Source organism: Galeopterus variegatus, unplaced genomic scaffold, assembly GCF_000696425.1.
Source record: "Galeopterus variegatus unplaced genomic scaffold, G_variegatus-3.0.2 Scaffold625, whole genome shotgun sequence".
Lineage (NCBI taxonomy): Eukaryota > Metazoa > Chordata > Mammalia > Dermoptera > Cynocephalidae > Galeopterus > Galeopterus variegatus.
Genome location: NW_007726736.1, coordinates 119737 through 138307, shown reverse-complemented (window position 1 = coordinate 138307; position 18571 = coordinate 119737). Strand labels below are relative to the sequence as shown.

General features: G+C 39.3%; 1 protein-coding gene across 3 annotated transcripts; it reads right to left on the bottom strand.

The window, feature by feature from the left end:
• Positions 1 to 367: 367 nt before the first annotated feature.
• Positions 368 to 18569, bottom strand: METTL6 (methyltransferase like 6). Of its 3 annotated transcripts, none has more exons than XM_008570717.1 (6): positions 18428 to 18569; positions 17238 to 17608; positions 16202 to 16336; positions 11177 to 11347; positions 2772 to 2913; positions 368 to 679 (listed from the first exon to the last, which is right to left on the bottom strand). In XM_008570717.1, the coding sequence occupies exons 2-6, from the start codon at positions 17460 to 17462 to the stop codon at positions 498 to 500; spliced, it is 855 nt and encodes a 284-aa protein (XP_008568939.1). In that variant the 5' UTR covers positions 17463 to 17608; positions 18428 to 18569; the 3' UTR covers positions 368 to 497. The 3 variants fall into 3 exon arrangements, with proteins under 3 accessions (XP_008568939.1, XP_008568941.1, XP_008568940.1); XM_008570719.1 differs by having other exon boundaries at positions 16217 to 16336; XM_008570718.1 differs by having other exon boundaries at positions 18456 to 18569.
• Positions 18570 to 18571: the final 2 nt, after the last annotated feature.

The following is an 18571-nucleotide window of genomic DNA, read 5'->3' as shown; positions in this document are numbered from 1 at the left end:
CTTCAAATGCTACCGGGTCCTTATGCTTCCTTTTGTGGAATTTTACAGTTCAAAAACATGGCTAAATTATGTTATACCATAAAACTTTACTTCTTAGGCCTTGCGGTTTTATTTATTTATTTAATTAAATTTATTTATTTATTTATTTTCGTCTTTTTCGTGACCAGTAAGGGGATCACAACCCTTAGTGTGGTGTCGCCCACACTGCACTCAGCCAGTGAGCGCACCGGCCATTCCTATATAGGATTCAAACCCACGGCGGGAGCGTCACTGCGCTCCCAGCGCTGCACTCTCCCAAGCGCGCCACAGGGCCGGCCCTTGCGGTTTTATTTACATTCTATGATACACATGCGCGCGCGCACACACTTGCTGCTTTTTATTACAAAAATTATATATGCTTATTTAAGAAAATTAAGATATAAAAATATACAAAGTAAAAAGAGTGATTTTAAACTCTCCTCTCCAAGGGGAAGCACAAACGCCAACCTCACGAACGGTCAGGACTTGGGACCCAGGCCCAGGGCTACAAGAGTGGGGTTCTTTGGAGGCTTCCGGAATTTGCTCTGAAGGAAAACTCTCGGCACACACAGGCCTTCTTTTTTATTCACCGTCTCTCGAAATACATACTCATTCACCACTTCTTCATAACCTGTGTCCAGAAAGAGCTGAGCCAGAAACTCTAGAAAACAAACAGGTCAAGAAGGCTCAAAGTCTTGATAACATCACATTTGCTTTGCAGGAGGAGGGAGGGGTGGAAGGCTAATTTCTTTATTATTTTTTTTTTTTTTTGGTAATGAAAACTTCAATGCTAAAACTTAAATAAGATTGTGTTTTAGAAACAAATATACCCCTACTTCTCGTCTTACACCCAAACAGCAACTTCCAAGTAAATAATTTAATCAGAAAGAGTTGAAGGACAGCATGGATTGTGCAGGTCTGCATGTGCTGTTTGTTTACATGAAGCATCTCATTTATCCTAACACAAAGGAGGAAAATATGTGATCAGAGTGGGGGAAAAAACACCTGATGGGGATATACACCCAGCGAAATTTATTTATTTATTTATTTATTTTGAGACTGGCCGCACCGCGCTCAGCCAGTGAGCACAGCTGCCATCCCTATATAGGATCCAAACCCACGGCGGGAGTGCTGCTGTGCTCCCAGCGCCGCACCCTCCCAAGTGCACCACGGGCTCGGCCCACCCAGCGAAATTTAACCCAAATACATCATTATTAAATAAAACATAGAACAAATGGCTATGTAGCAAAAATACTAAAAGCATTACTCCAAAAAATGTGCTCTGAAGCACTTTGCAGGTATTATTGCATCTTCTTAATTATTTCCAATTGGCTTAATCAGATTTTATGCATCAGAAACATTAAACCATCTCAATTTTCACCTGACAATTTTATGATTTTGCAGTTTTAATATTTATCACTCATTTTTAGTTTCATTTTAGTAGCTAAAAGAATATTTTATTTCAAGAAACATGAGGTTAAGGGTTCAGATGCCCATACCAGCCAGCCACTGAAAAAAAAAAAGAAAGAAAGAAAAACGTTTGTGAAAACAGCTTAAGAAGGTAATTATCTCATGGTCCAGATTATTAGGTAGACTTAAAACTAATGTTTCAGACACCTAAAAGACTGAAATAATGTTTAGCATTTTCTCATCAAAAATAACTTTGTAAATATTCCTTTACAGCAAACTTTGTATTTAAAAATGAATCCAATCAATTCTGAAGAAAAAGATTTCTTGGCTTTGAGCCCTGGGAAAGTAATCTCAAGGCACTATATTCATACTGTTCTATTTGCTTTTTAACTGAACAGAGAGAAGTTTCTGATTTGCCTCCCCCCTTTTTCTAGCACAGATCCTGGAAGGGTGCTATGGATTGAATTACGTCCCCCAAATTTCCATGTTATTAGAAGCCTAACCCACACAATGTCAGTGTTAAGAGGGTGGAAAATCCTATTATGGTAATTGAAAGGTGGGGCCATGAAGAGCTGATCAAATTGTGAGGACCAAGCCCTAGTGAATGGATTAATCCACTGATGGTTTAATGGTGGACATGGGAGTGGTTCTGATGGCTTTAAAAGCACAGTGTATGAAGGGCCGGCCCCCGTGGTTCACTTGGGAGAGTGTGGTGCTGATAACACCAAAGCCACAGGTTCGGATCCCTATATAGGGAGGGCCACTTAGCTCACTTGGGAGAGCATGGTGCTGACAACACCAAGTCAGGGGTTAAGATCCCCTTACCAGTCATCTTTAAAAAAAAAAAAAAAAAAAAGGCACAGCATTTGAGAGGCTTGCCCTCTTACTCCTACCATATTCGCCATGTGATATCCTGTCTCACTATAGACCCACCACCACCAGGGCCCTCACCAGATGTGTTTCCTGGACTTTGGACTTCCCAGCCTCTGAAACCATAAGAAATAAATTATATTTCTTTACAAATTACCCAGTTTCAGGTATTTCTGTTACAGGTGACACAGGTGGACTAATACAAAGGGCATCCATGTGGCAAGTCAGAGCCTGTCTGTGAACCCCACTGGGCACTGTCACCACAGAAGGCTTGTGAACTCTCCACAGGCCAGGGCCATGTCTGTGTCATCCCAGAAGCTGGGTAAGTGGTGTTCATCAAAAAGCTTGTTTGCAGTTTTGTGCATGTGTGCTAAGTACTGCTGCAAGCCCTTCCCCACCAGCAATGAGTAAATGCAATCAAGTAAACGGAAATAAAAGAAAAACATTTTAAGGCTAGATTCCATTCATCTTACCATCAGTAAAAAAATACGATCTGGTTCCATCTTGTCTAACATAAAAGTTTTCTCCAAGTTTGCTGCCGGCTTTAAACCTAAGCATAGCATGATCATACAGCCCATAGTCACGAAACAAGACATTTTTGCCTGGTTTTAATACCTACAAAACAAAGAGAAGGCTGCATATAACTCTGGGAAACCCAGTCTAATAAAATAAAATCTGATTACGTTAAGCATTAAAATACCTTAGATGCGTGATAGTTATGAAAGAGGCCAGACTGAAATACCCATAATATGAAGGAAAAAGGGCCTGTGAGTCAAAGGGATAATAAGACTTGGCAGGACCCCATAATGTTGCAGACACTTCTTGAGCACCTCCAAGGGTACTCTGGAGTGTCTAGTGTCATACAATTAAAAGATTAAAAGACAATAAATGAAACAGTGTTATCCTCATTAAAGCACATTCTCTGAACATTTTATTAGCCATATCCTAGTACTCAAACTGTACCCAACTTTAAAAAAAAAATAAGTCATTTGGGTTTTTTTACTGATTTGGGTTGATTTTCCTTATTCTGAGTCTAAGCTCTGGTTTCACTGTGCTACAATAATGTAGAGCTTGCCCACTATGCTAATAACTGATATGTGCTTGGCACTTGAGTTTACCAGATGTTTCTTCATCGGATTTTCACACAATTCTGAGGGAAAGAAAGAGTGTGATTATCATCCTCATGTGAGATGAAGAAACCGACACTGGAAAAGTTGAAGTGATCTGCCTCCCATCACACATTAGCTACTAAGTCGGGGAGTCAGAACTCACACTTAGGTCAAAAGGTTTCATACAGTAGAATCAGAGATATTTGTTAGCCCTGGGGGTCAGGGTACGTAGGAATCACTCCATTCACACTATGGACAGCAAAAGAGAGGCTCAGAGGAAAGGAGTACCATTTAGTATTCTTCCCATAGTGATATAAGGAGTGGATCATTAGTCCAGAGTACAACAGTACAGGGAAGGCGTCAGCGTCAGAATCAGTGTTAGAGGGCACCATCAGTAGGATGTGGGAATATCCTATCTTTACAAAGGAAACAGCCATATGCTTTTTTTTTTTTTTTCCTGTTTGTCTTTTTTCGTGTCCGGCAACTGATCGCAACCCTCAGTGTTGTGCCCGCACCGGACCGGGACTGGCAACGGGATCGCAACCCTCGGCGCTGCGCCCACACCTCACTCAGCCAGTGAGCGGGAACCGGTCTGTATGTGGGATCCGAACCCTCGGCGGGAGCGCCGCCGCACTCCCAAGCGGCACACTGTAGCAGTGTGCCACCGGGCCGGCCCGAGCCATATGCTTTTTACAATGAAAAGTGGTACACACTGTGACACTTGCTTTTTATGTGAAAATTCTTTCAATCTGTGTGACACTACCAAATGAGAGGGAACTTCAAAGGGGGTACTAACTTTATTAAATCTTATCATTCTAATCCATCATACCAACAAGATAATTTTTAAGACAGGTATTTTAAGATGGACATGTGCTACCTATCGTAATAGATTTTTGTCTCCTTTGGAAAAGATTTTTGTCACTTTCTGGAAAAATGTATGATGTGCTATCAACTTTTCTAAATGTAGTTTGATGTATTTCCTCTTCCTGAATAGAACAGGAACATTTTTCCACAATGCTTTCTAAAGCACTAGCAGATTTTCTCACTTAATAAATTTTTATCGATACTAACATCTATTTTAAATGTTGTCAGTAAAGAGCCTCTTAGATAAAAACATTCTTTCCTTTGTCAGAAATAGCTAAGTTTTTGGGCCGGCCTGGCGGCACACTGGAGAGTGCGCCGCTTGGGAGTGTGGCGGCGCTCCCGCCGAGGGTTCAGATCCCATGTGGAGACCGGTTCCCGCTCACTGGCTGCGCAACACTGAGGGTTGCGATCCCGTTGCTGGTCCCCGGTATGGGCGCGACACCGAGGGTTGCAATCCCGTTACCGGTCAGTAAAAAAGACAAAAAGGGAAGAAAAAAAAAAAAAAAAAGAAATAGCTAAGTTTTAAAATGTGAATAATTAAGAAGGACAAATTCTGAAAAATTTAGTTCACATGAGACTTATTCTTCATTTCAGAAGGAAGGAAAGGCTGCATGGGACAATGGAAAAAACACTCACTCAGGAATTTGAAAATCTTGATTCAAATCCTAGTTTTTCCATAAATGAGTTGAATGACCTTGAGAAAGTAAATTCATTCATCCCTGTGAATATGCTTTCTCATCTGCAAAATGACAATTCACGACAGTAATGCCTCCTTGATCACAAAACTATATAGTCAAACAGGCTTTTCCCAGTGTCATCGTCTTTCATTCTCTCAACAACTCCAAGAAGCAGGTAGGCAAGGAACTATTATATCCTCTTTACAATAAGTAAGGCTCAGAGTAAAGGTGATTTACTTGCCAAGTCTCAATGCAAGTTGGTGGCATAAGGAAGACCAAAATCCAGGTCTTCCAATAACAAATGTGATCTATTTTTACTTCACCACTCTATTTCAAAAATGAAGGAATTCAACTTTAAGGTTGTCTTCCAATTTAAAATTCTGTGATTTAAAACACTTCTCTGGGGTTAGTATCCTGTAGTAATTAAATCAATATTACAACAGCTTATTACTGTGGTTGCTCACTCAAGGCTTCAGAGCTGTCCACAGGGTGTCTTATTGTCAGAGGCTGAGAGACTGCTTCTCCCTTTAGTAATTTCCTGATGAAGCACTTGATTTCAGATTAATGAACCAGTCACTATGATGGCAGCAAGAAGGTAATGAGATTGCCACTGCAAACTCATTCCAGATCAGCTGAAAAAGGATTCTACTGGGGGTAAAAATAGGAGAAATGCTGAAAGGAAATCTGTCACTAAAGAAAGGTGTGGCCTGAGACAGCTCAATATTTTTTTTATATAACATTTAATACCTACTAAAATAGGGATAACATATTGTATATTTCCATTATATGAAGTTCAGGAATTGGTGAAACTGATCTATGATGACAGAAGTCAGAAGGGTGGTTACCTGGGGTCTCTGGACGAGGGGAGTGAGCACTGGGAATCCTGCAGGTGTAGAAAAGCATTCTATACCTAGGCAGTGTTTACATGAGTGTACACACACGTAAAAACCCATCTAACTGTAGACTTAGGACTGGGGTGCTTATTACATGCATATTAAACCTCAAGAAAATATATAAATACAGGTAATATACCTAAGTTGTAAATTATCAATTGAACCCACCATCCAGGTTCAGAACTAGAATATTATCAACACTGTTGCATCTACCTGTATGCTCCTCTCCCACAACACTCTACACCTTACTTAGAATAGACATTCGTTAACTAGAATCCACAGGGCCAAAGTGTCTGCAGTTAGGGTTCGGAAGGGCTGTGAGTTTAGGAAGAAAACAAAGTTAAACCTTTATTTTCACTGCTTCTAATGGAAACCTAGCATCCCTTCAATTATGAATGTAGGCAACCAAAATTTTGACACTAAAGAAGTCACAAATATTCTTACATAACTGTAGAGTTCTTACAAATACCTCAATTTAAATTTACTACTACTTCAAAATTATGGCATTTATTAGACCTGCCACTAGAGATCTTGTTAGTTAATGTGTTAACAAAAAAATCACATTTCACCAGACTACCAAGAAGATTCATGGCACCAAAATGGTAAGAACCCCTGCCCTAGAGCTCTACCAGCCTGGATTTGTGTTACCAATCCACTGCTTTTTGTGAGGGTGCGGGGGGTGGTGGAGTAAGATGCTCAAAAATGGATGTTATAAGTAGTCAGCAACTTGCTTTTCAAAAATTAATCCATGTAATTGTGTACAGCTGGGGTCATTCTATTCTCTTAACAGTACTGTACACAATTCCATTGTTTGAACATACCACAATGTATGTTTCCTCTACTAATGGATTTTTGGGTTATTTTCAGCTTTTTGCTGTCATGAATGTTGCTGCCATGAACACTCTCCTATATGTCTCTTGGTGCATGTGGGTAAGAGTTTCTTCAGGGAATATATGTATGTACAGAATTGCTGGGTCCTATGAATGCAAATGATCGACTCTACAAAAATATGTCAAATTGGTTTCCAAAGTGGTGATACAGATTTATACTCCTACCAGAAATGCGTACGGGGTCCTACTTATCCATATACTTGGCAATACATGGTTTTGTCAGACTTCTTACTTCTTAATTTTGCTATACCAATGGTCTCCCATTACAGTTTTATTTTACATTTCCTGGATTGAGGTTATCTTTTCATATGTAATTCACCCTTTGTGTGTTTGCTTCTAAGAAATGACTATTTGTGCCTGCCCATTTTTCTATTAACTTGTTTGTCTTTCTTCCGAAAGGAATTCTTTCTACATTCTGGATACTAATATTTTGTTAGTTATATGAATTGTTAATTACTTTTCCCAACTTATCTTTTTACCTTCTTTATATCATATTGTCTTATGAAGAATAAAACTTCTGATTTTATTATAATCACCTTTTTGCTTGGAATGCTTTGGGTCTTCTTTCAGAACATTTTCCCCACTCTGAGGTCATATTTTCTTCTGAAAGTTCTAAACTTCTGTCTTTTCTATGTAAGTCTTTAATTTACCTGAAAATGATTTGTATGTAAGCTGTAGAGTAGACATCCAATTTTGTTTCTTCCCATGTGGACAACCAATGGCATCATTTATTGAGCATTCTTTTCTTTCCCAGTGACCTTCAATGCTACCTCTATCATATATCAAATTTCCATATCTGTACAGATCTATTTCTAAGCTCCATCATATTCCACTTGTCAACCTGTCTGTCCCTCTGCCAATACTATTCTGTCTTAATTATTGTAGCTACAATAAATCTTTATATCTGGTAGGGTATAAATCCCCCCCATCTCATTCTTCTTCTTCATGAGTGTTTTGGCTATTCTTGGGCCTTTGTTCTTTCGTGTAAATTTAGAACAGCTCATCAATCTCCTCAAAAACAAAAAACAAAACAAAACAAAACCAAAAAGCCCCATGAAAACAATTAAGACAATCAAACAAAAAATAAAATCTATTGGGGTTTTTATTGTAATTGCACAGTTCAACTAGGGAAGAACTGATAATCTTTACAATACAAAATCTGTCTATGAACATAGTATTTCTCTCCATATAAATTTTCTTTAGTGTACTTCAATAAGGTTACATATAATTACTCTGTCTTACACATCTGTTAGATTTATTCTTGTACCTTTTATTTCATATTCCTTTTTTACATTGCTTTAAAAGTTACACTTTCTTTGGATTATATATTGATTTTATATACATATTGATTTTATATACCGTAACAGACTTGGCTCATTTGCTGGCCTCTAATGTAATAAAACACAGCAGTTAAAACTAACATAGTAACATAATAAAATGGATGAATATTAGCAATATAATGTGAAGTGGAAAAGTAAGATTGCACATTGCATACTCTTTTTATTATTGTGGTAAAATATACATAACAAAATTCACCACTATAATCATTTTTAAACGTACAGTTCTGTGGCATCAAGTATTCATTCATCTTATTCTTATACTTTTGTGATTCTTTTAAAACTTTCTGATAATTACATTGTCTGCAAATATGAATTGTTTCTTTCTCATCCTGAAGTCTTTTTCCCCCTTGTATTTTTGAGCTGACTAGCACCTCCAGTACAATGCTGAACAGATGTACTGATAGTGGGCACTCTCATCCTATAAAGTTCCAGATATTCCTTATTCTATCCCTATCTCCCACTCTTCCCTAATTCCTGAAATCCTTCATCAGTGAAATCACTGGTATCCACCACCTCTTCTAAAGGTTCCCTTCACATTCTTGTGCTCACAGAAACCTGACTGTCCCCTGAGAAAACTGTGTTCTCCGCAACCTCTCGAGTCATGCCTGTGTTTTCTCCCATCGCCTGTGTACCAGCGGGCCTGGTGATGGGGCTGGTGTCCTCCTCTCTCTTCACTGCTACTTTCTATGCATTCTCCTTTCTGCTCTTTAAACCCCCTAGCTTTGAATCTCTTGTCCATCAGATTACATCACTCTCTATCTCTTATTTTACTATCCTCTCTCAGTTCCAGGGTCATTTCCCTTTATTTTACCATGAATGTATCTTCTGGCTTACTGCCCCATCCTCCTGAATGCTATTCCATTCTTAATTCTGGTCAATTTCAATATACATGTAGATTATCCTCCCAAATATGCTGGTCTTAATGCTTTGAGCTTCTCTCTTCTAAAGATTTTATCCTCGAGCCTATCTAAACCACTTACTCCCATGGTAATCTCCTAATGCCGTGCCAACACTAAGAAGTATAACCTCTTCATACTCTCAATGCCAGGCATGTCACTCTGATCGCCCCCTCCATCTTTCCGGCTCTCTCTCTCTCTCTCTTTCCAGTTCTCCACTTTTAATAATCCTTAACCCTCACCTGGATCTCCAAATCAGGCGATCCTACCACCTTTTCCCTGATGCCCCTTCTTCCCTCTTTATTCAGTTTAAGTTCCATGACCAATTATGGGTTATGGTGGGTTCCCACATGCTCAGATACCAGGGGCAGAGAGAGTAGAAAGAGAAAAAAACCTTATAAAACTCACAAGCAGAGGGCTAAAAACAGTATGGCAAGATCTAAATTCTTTTTTTTCCTTTTTGTCTTTTTTACTGACCGGCAACGGGATCGCAACCCTCGGTGTTGCGCCCGCACCGTGCTCAGCCAGTGAGCGGGAACCGGTCTCCACATGGGATCTGAACCCACAGCGGGAGCGCCGCCGTGCTCACAAGCAGCGCACTCTCCAGTGTGCCACCGGGCCGGCCCAAGATCTAAATTTTTTAAAATATTGTTTCAAGTGAGAATAATTCCCTAACAGGTTTCTAGCATCTTGAAATTTCTACCCCAGTACTTATTTTAAAACAATTAAAACTCGTGTTAAATTTTAAAGTATAGCTCTAAATACACAGAAGCTCTCTTACCCAACACCTACTTTTTTAACTTGCCAAATGTAAAAGCAGACTGTAAAAGTCTCCCCACCCTCTATAAAAGCAGACTGACTGAAGTTCCCTGAATGGCTGAGGCTGGTAGGCTTTCTAGAGCACGTGCCCTTGCACTTTAGCGTCACAGGTGAGCTGCATGCCTGCAATCATTCACTTGTCTTTGCTCCCAAACTTGCTTATGCCAGTTGTACTCGGAATTACAATTATATACTTTAAGACAGTATATAACAATAAAACATGAATGTGAGTAGGAAACATTTTAATTTTCTATAAAAAGCTAGCTGGACATTTTGGAAAGACTTGATAAAGAAGTGCCAAATAAACTGCTTTTAATTAGGTGTGAGAGAATCAACTGTGAAAGTCTGAGTAAAAATACAAAAGAATCTGCCTTTGGTTTACTTTTCAATTGTTTTTTGCTCCACTTGTAAAGAAACCAAAACTCTATTATGTGTGTGGTTTAGTAAGAAATATGATCAATAGCCCCATACTCAAAGAAAAGACCTTGACTCTACATCAAAAGAGTGAATAAATATTTATATATTTTAAGTTATAATAAAATGTCTACTGTAAGAATGTACCACTTTTTAAATAATTTCTTGATTTAGTTGATTTTTTAAATTAACCAATACTGTTACCAATAGTTCACACATATAAAAGAGCTTCCACTGCAGTTTACAAGCACTCATACATGTTGTCACCCATGTCTCACAACTCTGTGAGTGAGACACATCCCCATCTTACAGTCAAGAAGACAGAGCTCAGAGATGGAAGGGTGAGATGGCTTGTCTTGAGTCACATGTTTTATGAGTGAAGCTTTACTTCCTGAGTGCTACAGCAGTTTGGACTCTCCCCATTCTAATAGTAATAATGATGGTAGTAACACCACCAACGATGGCTGAATTTTAAAGAGCACTCACCATGTTCTAGGCATTGTGCTAAACACTTTATACATATCTCACTTAATCTACCCCAAATCCTGAATCTAGGAACTATTATCTCAACATTTTATAGGCAAAGAAACTGAGGCTCAGACAGGTAAAGAAACTTGTCTGAGTGGCAAAGCCAGGTTTTGAACTTAGGCACTCTGATTCTAGACTGTGTGCTCTTGACCACTGAATCATACTTCCTCTCACATTACAGCAGGACTCCATGGATCCCCAGTAGCTGCAAAATCATCCTTGCTCCAGGGCTGGCCAAGCTCTGAAGAGCAGCCAGGGCACTATACAAGTCAGAATTTAGGGTGGATGTTTTATGCCAGAAAACCCCTTTCCGTACACTTACTACACAAACTACCTACTGAGAATGAGGAGATTCTGCGAATCTAGGCAGTACATGAGAGCTCTAGAGGGAAGGTAAGGAGGAAGATCAGGATGACCAGCCCTCATGTGTAGGCCCCACATCACTAACCTTGTAAATATTTTGTAAGACAAGGCGCATCTTATCAGGATGAACAGCCGAGAGCACAAATATCAACATGACAACATCCACAGACTCTGGTGGTACATGATCCAGAAGGTTATCTTTAGTCAGATCACACTGGAATACCTTGCATCTTTCTGTGTCATATGAAGGATTTTGCTAGAGAGAAGAAAAAACAAATGAATTTTAACACAACCAACATGCTGATACATATAAGAAAATAGAAATGAAAGATCACTTTGGTACTGGGTAAACCTTAGTAATGAACTATTCCCATATAAAGCATGTAATATTCAATACTGCTACAAGGGGCAAGATTCCATTTTAACAAATCATTTTTAACTGAGGAGAGAATACAGTCTATCACATATTCAAAAGTGAGCATTTTAGAAGCATAGATTTTCAGAGGGATGATAATCCAAAACTGGCCTCTGCTCCCTCAATCCTCCTTTGGACCATTCACTACAAGCCTAAACCCTATGAGAAGTCCTTCCTACTCCCCTTACTGTGATGCTCCCACAGTTCTTCTGAGGTATATTTTCTCTTGATGTAGCAAGGTAAATAAATTTAACTTTTTTTTTTTCACTGCCAACTGTGTACCTGGTACATTTTGGTTGGTAGGCTTCAACACATGTGTAAGAGTATTACAAAAAAAATATTAAACTTTTCTTTCATGTAAATGAAGGCTTAAATAAATAGATCTACAAAATTATTGGATGGGAAAATTCAATACTGAAAAGTCAATTGTACCCATAATTCCACCCATAAATCCAATGCAATCTCAAGTGAATCCCAATAGATTTCTCAAAACTTGACAAGGTGAATCTAATTTATCTGGAGCAAAAAAATCTCTATCAATATCCAAGCCAACTTTTAAAATGAAGAACAATGAAGGAGGAGGTACACTACTGGACATCAAAACGTGTTATAAAAATGTAGTAATAAAATAATGTGGTTGGAGAACTGGGGACAAATAGACCACTGAGACAAAAGAGAGTCCTAAAACAGACCCGTGTGTGTGTGCGTGCATGCGTGCGTGCATGCGTGCGTGTGTGTGTGTTGTGTGTAAATTTAGTGTTTTACATGATAAAAGACAAGTAGACAAAGGTGGCAATTAGATAGTAAGGAAAATAATAAAGGACAATTATCAGTGAGGGAAAATTAATTTCTCATTAAATTTATTGTGTTTGGACAACTGGCTACTCATATGAAGTAAAGGACAACTAGCTATCCAGATGCATTAAAGGACTTCCAGTGTCAGCTCAGAGATGTACAGAAGTGGAAAGACATAGCTGCCATCCTTACAACAAGAAAAAAGCTGAAAAGAAAGCAAACTAATGACTTTTTTGTGAACCCAAGGAGCAGAGGTCACAGAACAACCTGCCATCCCAAAATCTGGAGAGAGGTGACATCAGGGAGACACAGGACCCAAGCACTTGCTTACCTGAGGCAGATGCTTCCAGAGTAGAAAGATAACACTAGAAACTTGACAAACTGCTAGAGACCAAGGATGGACATTACACTGTGAAGTCATAGGGATGTTCTCACCGTCTGCAGGTGTTTCTATCAGGAATGTCACCAGGCTCTCAAAGAGAGAATGGTGCTCTTTCTGGTACTGGCCTTTCTCAACTCCTTTAATGAAGAAAAGGCTGAATCTGCAGGAAGAATGGCCTCAAGATCATACAGGAGGACGCTGGTGGATACATCCTGCAGCTGGGGAAGGATGGGGGTGGAAAGCTCTATGCTTAAAGAAGCAGAAGCATTTGTGAAGGCCATGCCCTTCAGACAGAGGCCTACTGTACAGTTCAAAACAGAGAAGCAGAACAGTGGAGAACAATCCCCTCTCCCACACTCCATTGATAAGTCTCCAGTAATAACAACGGTAAATTGCAGATGGGAGACATGAACAAGGCAAACTCTTTTTGGGAACCAGCACAAAGGGAAGACCCAAAGCCAAGAGAGGAGACAAAAACAAAGTCACAACAAGAGTCAGAAGTCTCTGCCCATAGCAACAACAAACCTCACAGATAACTATAACAACAACAGACGTCAAACACAGTCCAACTCCTGACTAGAGTGTTACAAATCTCCATTACCTCATTATCTACGGCCCTATATAAGAAGTCTGGCTTCAGCAAAAAAACATACAAGGCATACCAAAAGGCAAGAAAAAACATAGTCTGAAGAGACAAAGTAATCATCAGAGCCAGACTCAAATATGACACAGATGTCAAAACTAAAAGTTAGAGTTTTTTGGGTTTTTTTTAAAGATAACCGGTAAGGGGATCTTAACCCTTGACTTGGTGTTGTCAGCACCATGCTCACCCAGTGAGCTAACCAGCCATCCCTATATGGGATCCGAACCCGTGGCCTTGGTGTTATCAGCACCACACTCTCCTGAGTGAGCCACGGGCTGGCCCAAGTTAGGGTATTTAATAGTTATGATGTTACAGGCTCTAACGAAAAAAGGAGACAACATATAAGATCAGATAGGTAATTTCAGAATGGAAACTAGAAAAAAGACTCAAATGGAATGCTAAAAACTAAAAATACTGATCTCTGTTGCTGGTAGGAAAAAAAGAAAAGTAAAAACAAACAACATGGTAATAGAAATGAAGAGTGCTTTTTTTGGGGGGGGGACCGGTAAGGGAACAGAACCCTTGGCTTGGTGTCGCCCGCACCGCATTTAGCCAGTGAGCGCACCGGCCATCCCTATATAGGATCCGAACCTGCGGCCTCAGTGCTCCCAGCGCCGCACTCTCCCGAGTGAGCCACGGGTTCGGCCCATGAAGAATGCTTTTGACAAGTTCATTAGCAGAAAATACCTACTGCTTGGGAAACAACCAGTGAAATTGATGATAGGACAACAGAAATTATACAAACTAAAAATGCAAAAAGGAAAAAAGTGTGGGGGAGGGATTCTAAAAGAACAGTATTTAAGAGCCATAGGGAAATAGCAAAGAGTATAACATAAATGTAACTGGAATCCCAGAAGGAGAAGAGAGAACGAGAGCTAAAGAAATTATTTGAAAAAATAATGACCAAAATTTTTCCATATTAACTAAAAAACTTAATAACCAAAATTATAAAAGCAATATATAGGTAACAGTGTCTAAATACTAGGGTAAAGAACTCCTAAACAAGACATACTCACAAAACCTTAAAACCTCAAAAGGAAGAAAAGGATGAAAAAATTTGACACGATAATTTAAATCATGTGTAAAAAAAAGATACTATAAAACAATGATGAATAAACTGGAAGAAATGTTTGCAACATATATACCAGCATATCTTGAATTTATCCTGAAAATAAGAAAAAAATAATGACTAACAAATAGAAAAATGGGCAAAAATTATGAATGAACAATTTCTACTATAATATAAGCTCCACATGGGTGGAGATTTTTGTCTGTTTTGTTCACTGCTTAACCCCAATGCTTACTTAGAACAGTGACTGGCACACATTAAGATCTATCCAATAAATATATGTGGATTAAAGTAACTCAGAGCAGAAGAAAAACTAATGCTTATTTACATATTACAAGGTCTGCAACCTCTCTGGTAATAAAGAGAAAACAAATTAAAATATACAGACATATTTGTCCTTAAGATTCGTAAATATAAAAATGACTGATACCAAATATTAAGAGAATAGAGAAAAAGGTACCTTTATATTATTGGTGAAATTATAAACTGATGTGATCTTTTTGGAAGGAAGCTTGGCATTATCTACTAAAATTTAAGTGTGCATGCTCTTCTTCCAAGGAATGCTACTTCTTCCATTATTCACCATAGAGAAAACATGTTTTGAGAAGCATGTGTATATATGATGCTGGTCACATTAAGCCTATTTGTAAGAGCAAGAAATTAGAAACAATTTAAATGAATATCAACAGGGTAGTTAAATAAAGTATGGTATATCCATTTTATGGAACACTATAAGAGGTAAATAAAATGTGGTAATCTATATGTACTAACATGAAAAACTCTGCAAGATATAATAATGTAGAATGAAGAAAGCAAATCATAGTAAATGTAATACTACCATTATTAAAAAGAAGTCTAACGGACGCTGAAACTGTCAAAGGTGGACGGGGAACTAGATATCTGCATGTTGCCAAAGTGTTACCCATATACTTGTTAATGGCAAAAGGGAAATATTTTAATAGGGGAATTTGGCAGTTACTACCTTAACCCGGTGATCAAAACTAGTATCACTTATAATGAGATCACCAGACATTATTGCCTCCTAACAGAATGCAACATGTAAGACATACCATCACCTATTAAAGTATTTTTGCCAAAAATATTTTACCTGATTTAAGTGTAACTTCTAGTTTACAGGAAACACAGAGGACAGAGCACCAAATTAAACAGTAACACAAAGAAACAATCAGACCAATTTGAAATGTGGGACTTTTAACAGAAAATTAGCTGATATCTCCAAAACTTCAATGTCAACGGGAAAAAGGTCAGGGTTTAGGGCAGGAGTATTTTAGGCTGAGGAGATTTAAAGGACATTGTGGAAGTATAAGAGGTAGTCCTTCACTAGATAAAAACAGTTATAAAAGACCCCTGGAACTATTTGGTGATATCTGAATCTCGAATGGATATTAATGATATTAGGAGACTACAGTTACTTTTGTTACATATGAAAATTTATTGTGGTTGTGTACAAAAAGGCCTTATTTGGGGGGGATATGTATGCAAATATATTGGGGAGTGTAATGTTTGACACTTATAATTTACTTTAAAATAGTTCAGCAAAGCAAAAAGTTTAAAAGCAAAAAGGGTTAAGTATCAGGGTGGCGTTACGGTATTTTTTTCCTACTTTTCTTGAATAAAGCTGTTTTTCTATATGTTCTGTATATGTTTGTAAACAGGAAAACTACATTCATGGAGATCATAGCTGGTTAACTCTAGGGAGAGGATTGGAATTGGGCAAATGTGGGTAGAGGGCAGGTCAAAAAAATCTAATAGAAACATAGCGGAATACACAGATGGAGCACCAACCTTAACATACTCAACTGCTCTTGGAGAAAAATCACAAGCATAGGCAAAGATATTCAGATCTTCTTCTAAAAGCGGGAATAAACAGTTCCCGACCCCACAACCAGCTTCAAGTATAGTCAATTTTTGACCTTCAAACTGGGGAAAGAGGACACAAAGTTACAATATGTTACATTTGCATAATGAAGAAATGAACCAAACTAAAAGGTCCAGAACTGAGACAAGGTCTGTGATCCCATAGAGCAGACAATAAATAAGTGAACTAATAAGCGAAAGCTAATACTACTACCTCATTTTTTTTTTCCTTTTTGTCTTTTTTCGTGACCGGTAACTGGGATCGCAACCCTCGGTGTCGCGCCCGCACCGCGCTCAACCAGTGAGTGGACCGGTCTCTATATAGGATCCGAACCCTCGGCGGGAGCGCCACCCTCTACCGAGTGCGCCACCGAGCCAGCCCTACTACCTCATTTTTCATCCAACATTGGGCACTTAAGTGTGGAGGAAAAAAAACATCATCATGACTAACTGAACAGGCTCTGGAGCTAAACTGTCTGAACTCAAATCCCAACTTTTCCCCTGCCCCTGTATTCTATCCTTGGGAAAATCACTTAAACAACTCTGTGCCTCAATTTCACTGCAAAAGGGGATAATATTAATGCTTACACTTCACAGAGTTATTATAAGGCTTAAATGAGAGAACATGTGTAAAGTTCTTAGAAAGAACCATGGTAAATAGTTCTTTAACATTAACTATTATTATGAATCTGTCACTGAAGTCGCTCAGTATGAATTTAACATTTAATGTTTACAACTTTCATATTAGCTTTAAAGAAATAGAAAATGATCACTAAAGTTCTCTCTCCTGTGTATTAAACAACGCAGAAACTGTTAAAACTACTTGAGACCAAACAGTGTATTTCTCATTTTGATAGGCTTCATAAATTCTCCACTTCACACTCACATAGAAATACAATAAAGCGCCCCTCTTCTATACATTTTAAAGGAAGAACAACTCAGATAAGGTGTAGTATTAGCTTACCTCCCTATATGATCTTAGCTCTTCAAACTCTCTGACGGTCCAGTGTCTATCTTTGAAGAAGTTAGTACTATTTCTTTTGTAGAAAAGGTCCCAGTTCTTCTGAGCTTCTTTTTCCAATTTTTGCTGTTTAAAATCAGACACCAAAGCTTGGTCTCTTTTCAGTTTCTCCTCTTCTTCAGAGCTGAGAATCCTTGCCTGTGGCTCTTTCCTTTGCAAAGAGGCCATCTCATAAATTGACGGTATTACATTTAACACTGCTGAAAATTCTTCATCCCTAAATAATCTGAGGCATCCATGCTGATACTGTAGTTACAGGGTTTTCTCAGTTGCATTTCCACAGGTGGGTTTCACACCTCAGGCAGCATAGGGTGCTTCGCAGGAAAAAGAAAGATTCTGGTTAGTAGTTCTAAGACGCTGGGCTAGTGGTTCTAGAACATTTCTTTAAGACACCGGCTTAGTGGTTCTAGAACAGTTCTTTAAGGCGCTGAGTTAGTGGCTCTAAAACAGTTCTTGAAGAAGCCCAGTTCAATTCACCAAATATCTATGAGATGCTGACTCTACACCAACCCTGTCCTCTATTCGAGGAGAGATCACAAAGAAGACCACGACACCGTCCCTACTTTCAGAGAGCTTACATTCAGTGGGCAGTACTGTCTCATGCACCGAACTCTAATTCAAACCACAACGAGTCAGCTATTACAATGAATCGGCTTAGTTTAGAAAAAGGACCCTCCTCCGAACTGAGAAACCTTGGGAAGAAAATACTCATCAATTTTCGGTGCTCGTGAAAGGGATGACTTAAAAATAACCACAACAGCTGCCCGAACTGGAAGCAGGTAGTCAACAGCAAGAGAGAAATGGAATCAGCGTTTCTCTAGGGTCGAAGCCCCGTTTTTCGGGGGGAGATGGAGCTAAGCCTGGGTGGCCCGAGTAGCACTCACAAGAGATTCTCACACGAACCAGAGGGGGCGTCGCTCTCCAGGGACTGAGGCCCTCGCACCACCACCACCGCGCGAAATAGGGAAGAGACCCGGTGACGCGTGGCTCAGGTCGCCAGGGTCCTTTCTCTCGGGACACTCGTAATAAACTAGGCCTTACGGGCCTCTAGGGCCGCCCACACTGGCTATGAGACCCGCTGTTAATCTAGTCTGGAACGGTCTGGGCTCACCGTCATCAGCTACTAGGCTCACCTGTAGGGGTGGGGCCGCGCGCACTCACCCCTCGGCCAGGCCTACGCCTCGGAGGCAGAATTTGGGAGCTGCCGCGAAAAACACCTGAGCCTGGACAAACCAGCCTCGAGGATCTCCAATTCGGATTCTCCGGCAGGAACTTTT

Coding starts and splice junctions, on each gene's coding strand:
- METTL6 (XM_008570717.1), bottom strand. CDS start 17,462: ATGGCCTCTTTGCAAAGGAAAGAGCCACAGGCAAGGATTCTCAGCTCT. Junction 16,337..17,237: donor AGCTAAGATCATATAGGGAG/GTAAGCTAATAC, acceptor CTCTTTCCCCAG/TTTGAAGGTCAAAAATTGAC. Junction 11,348..16,201: donor GAGCAGTTGAGTATGTTAAG/GTTGGTGCTCCA, acceptor TCTTCTCTCTAG/CAAAATCCTTCATATGACAC.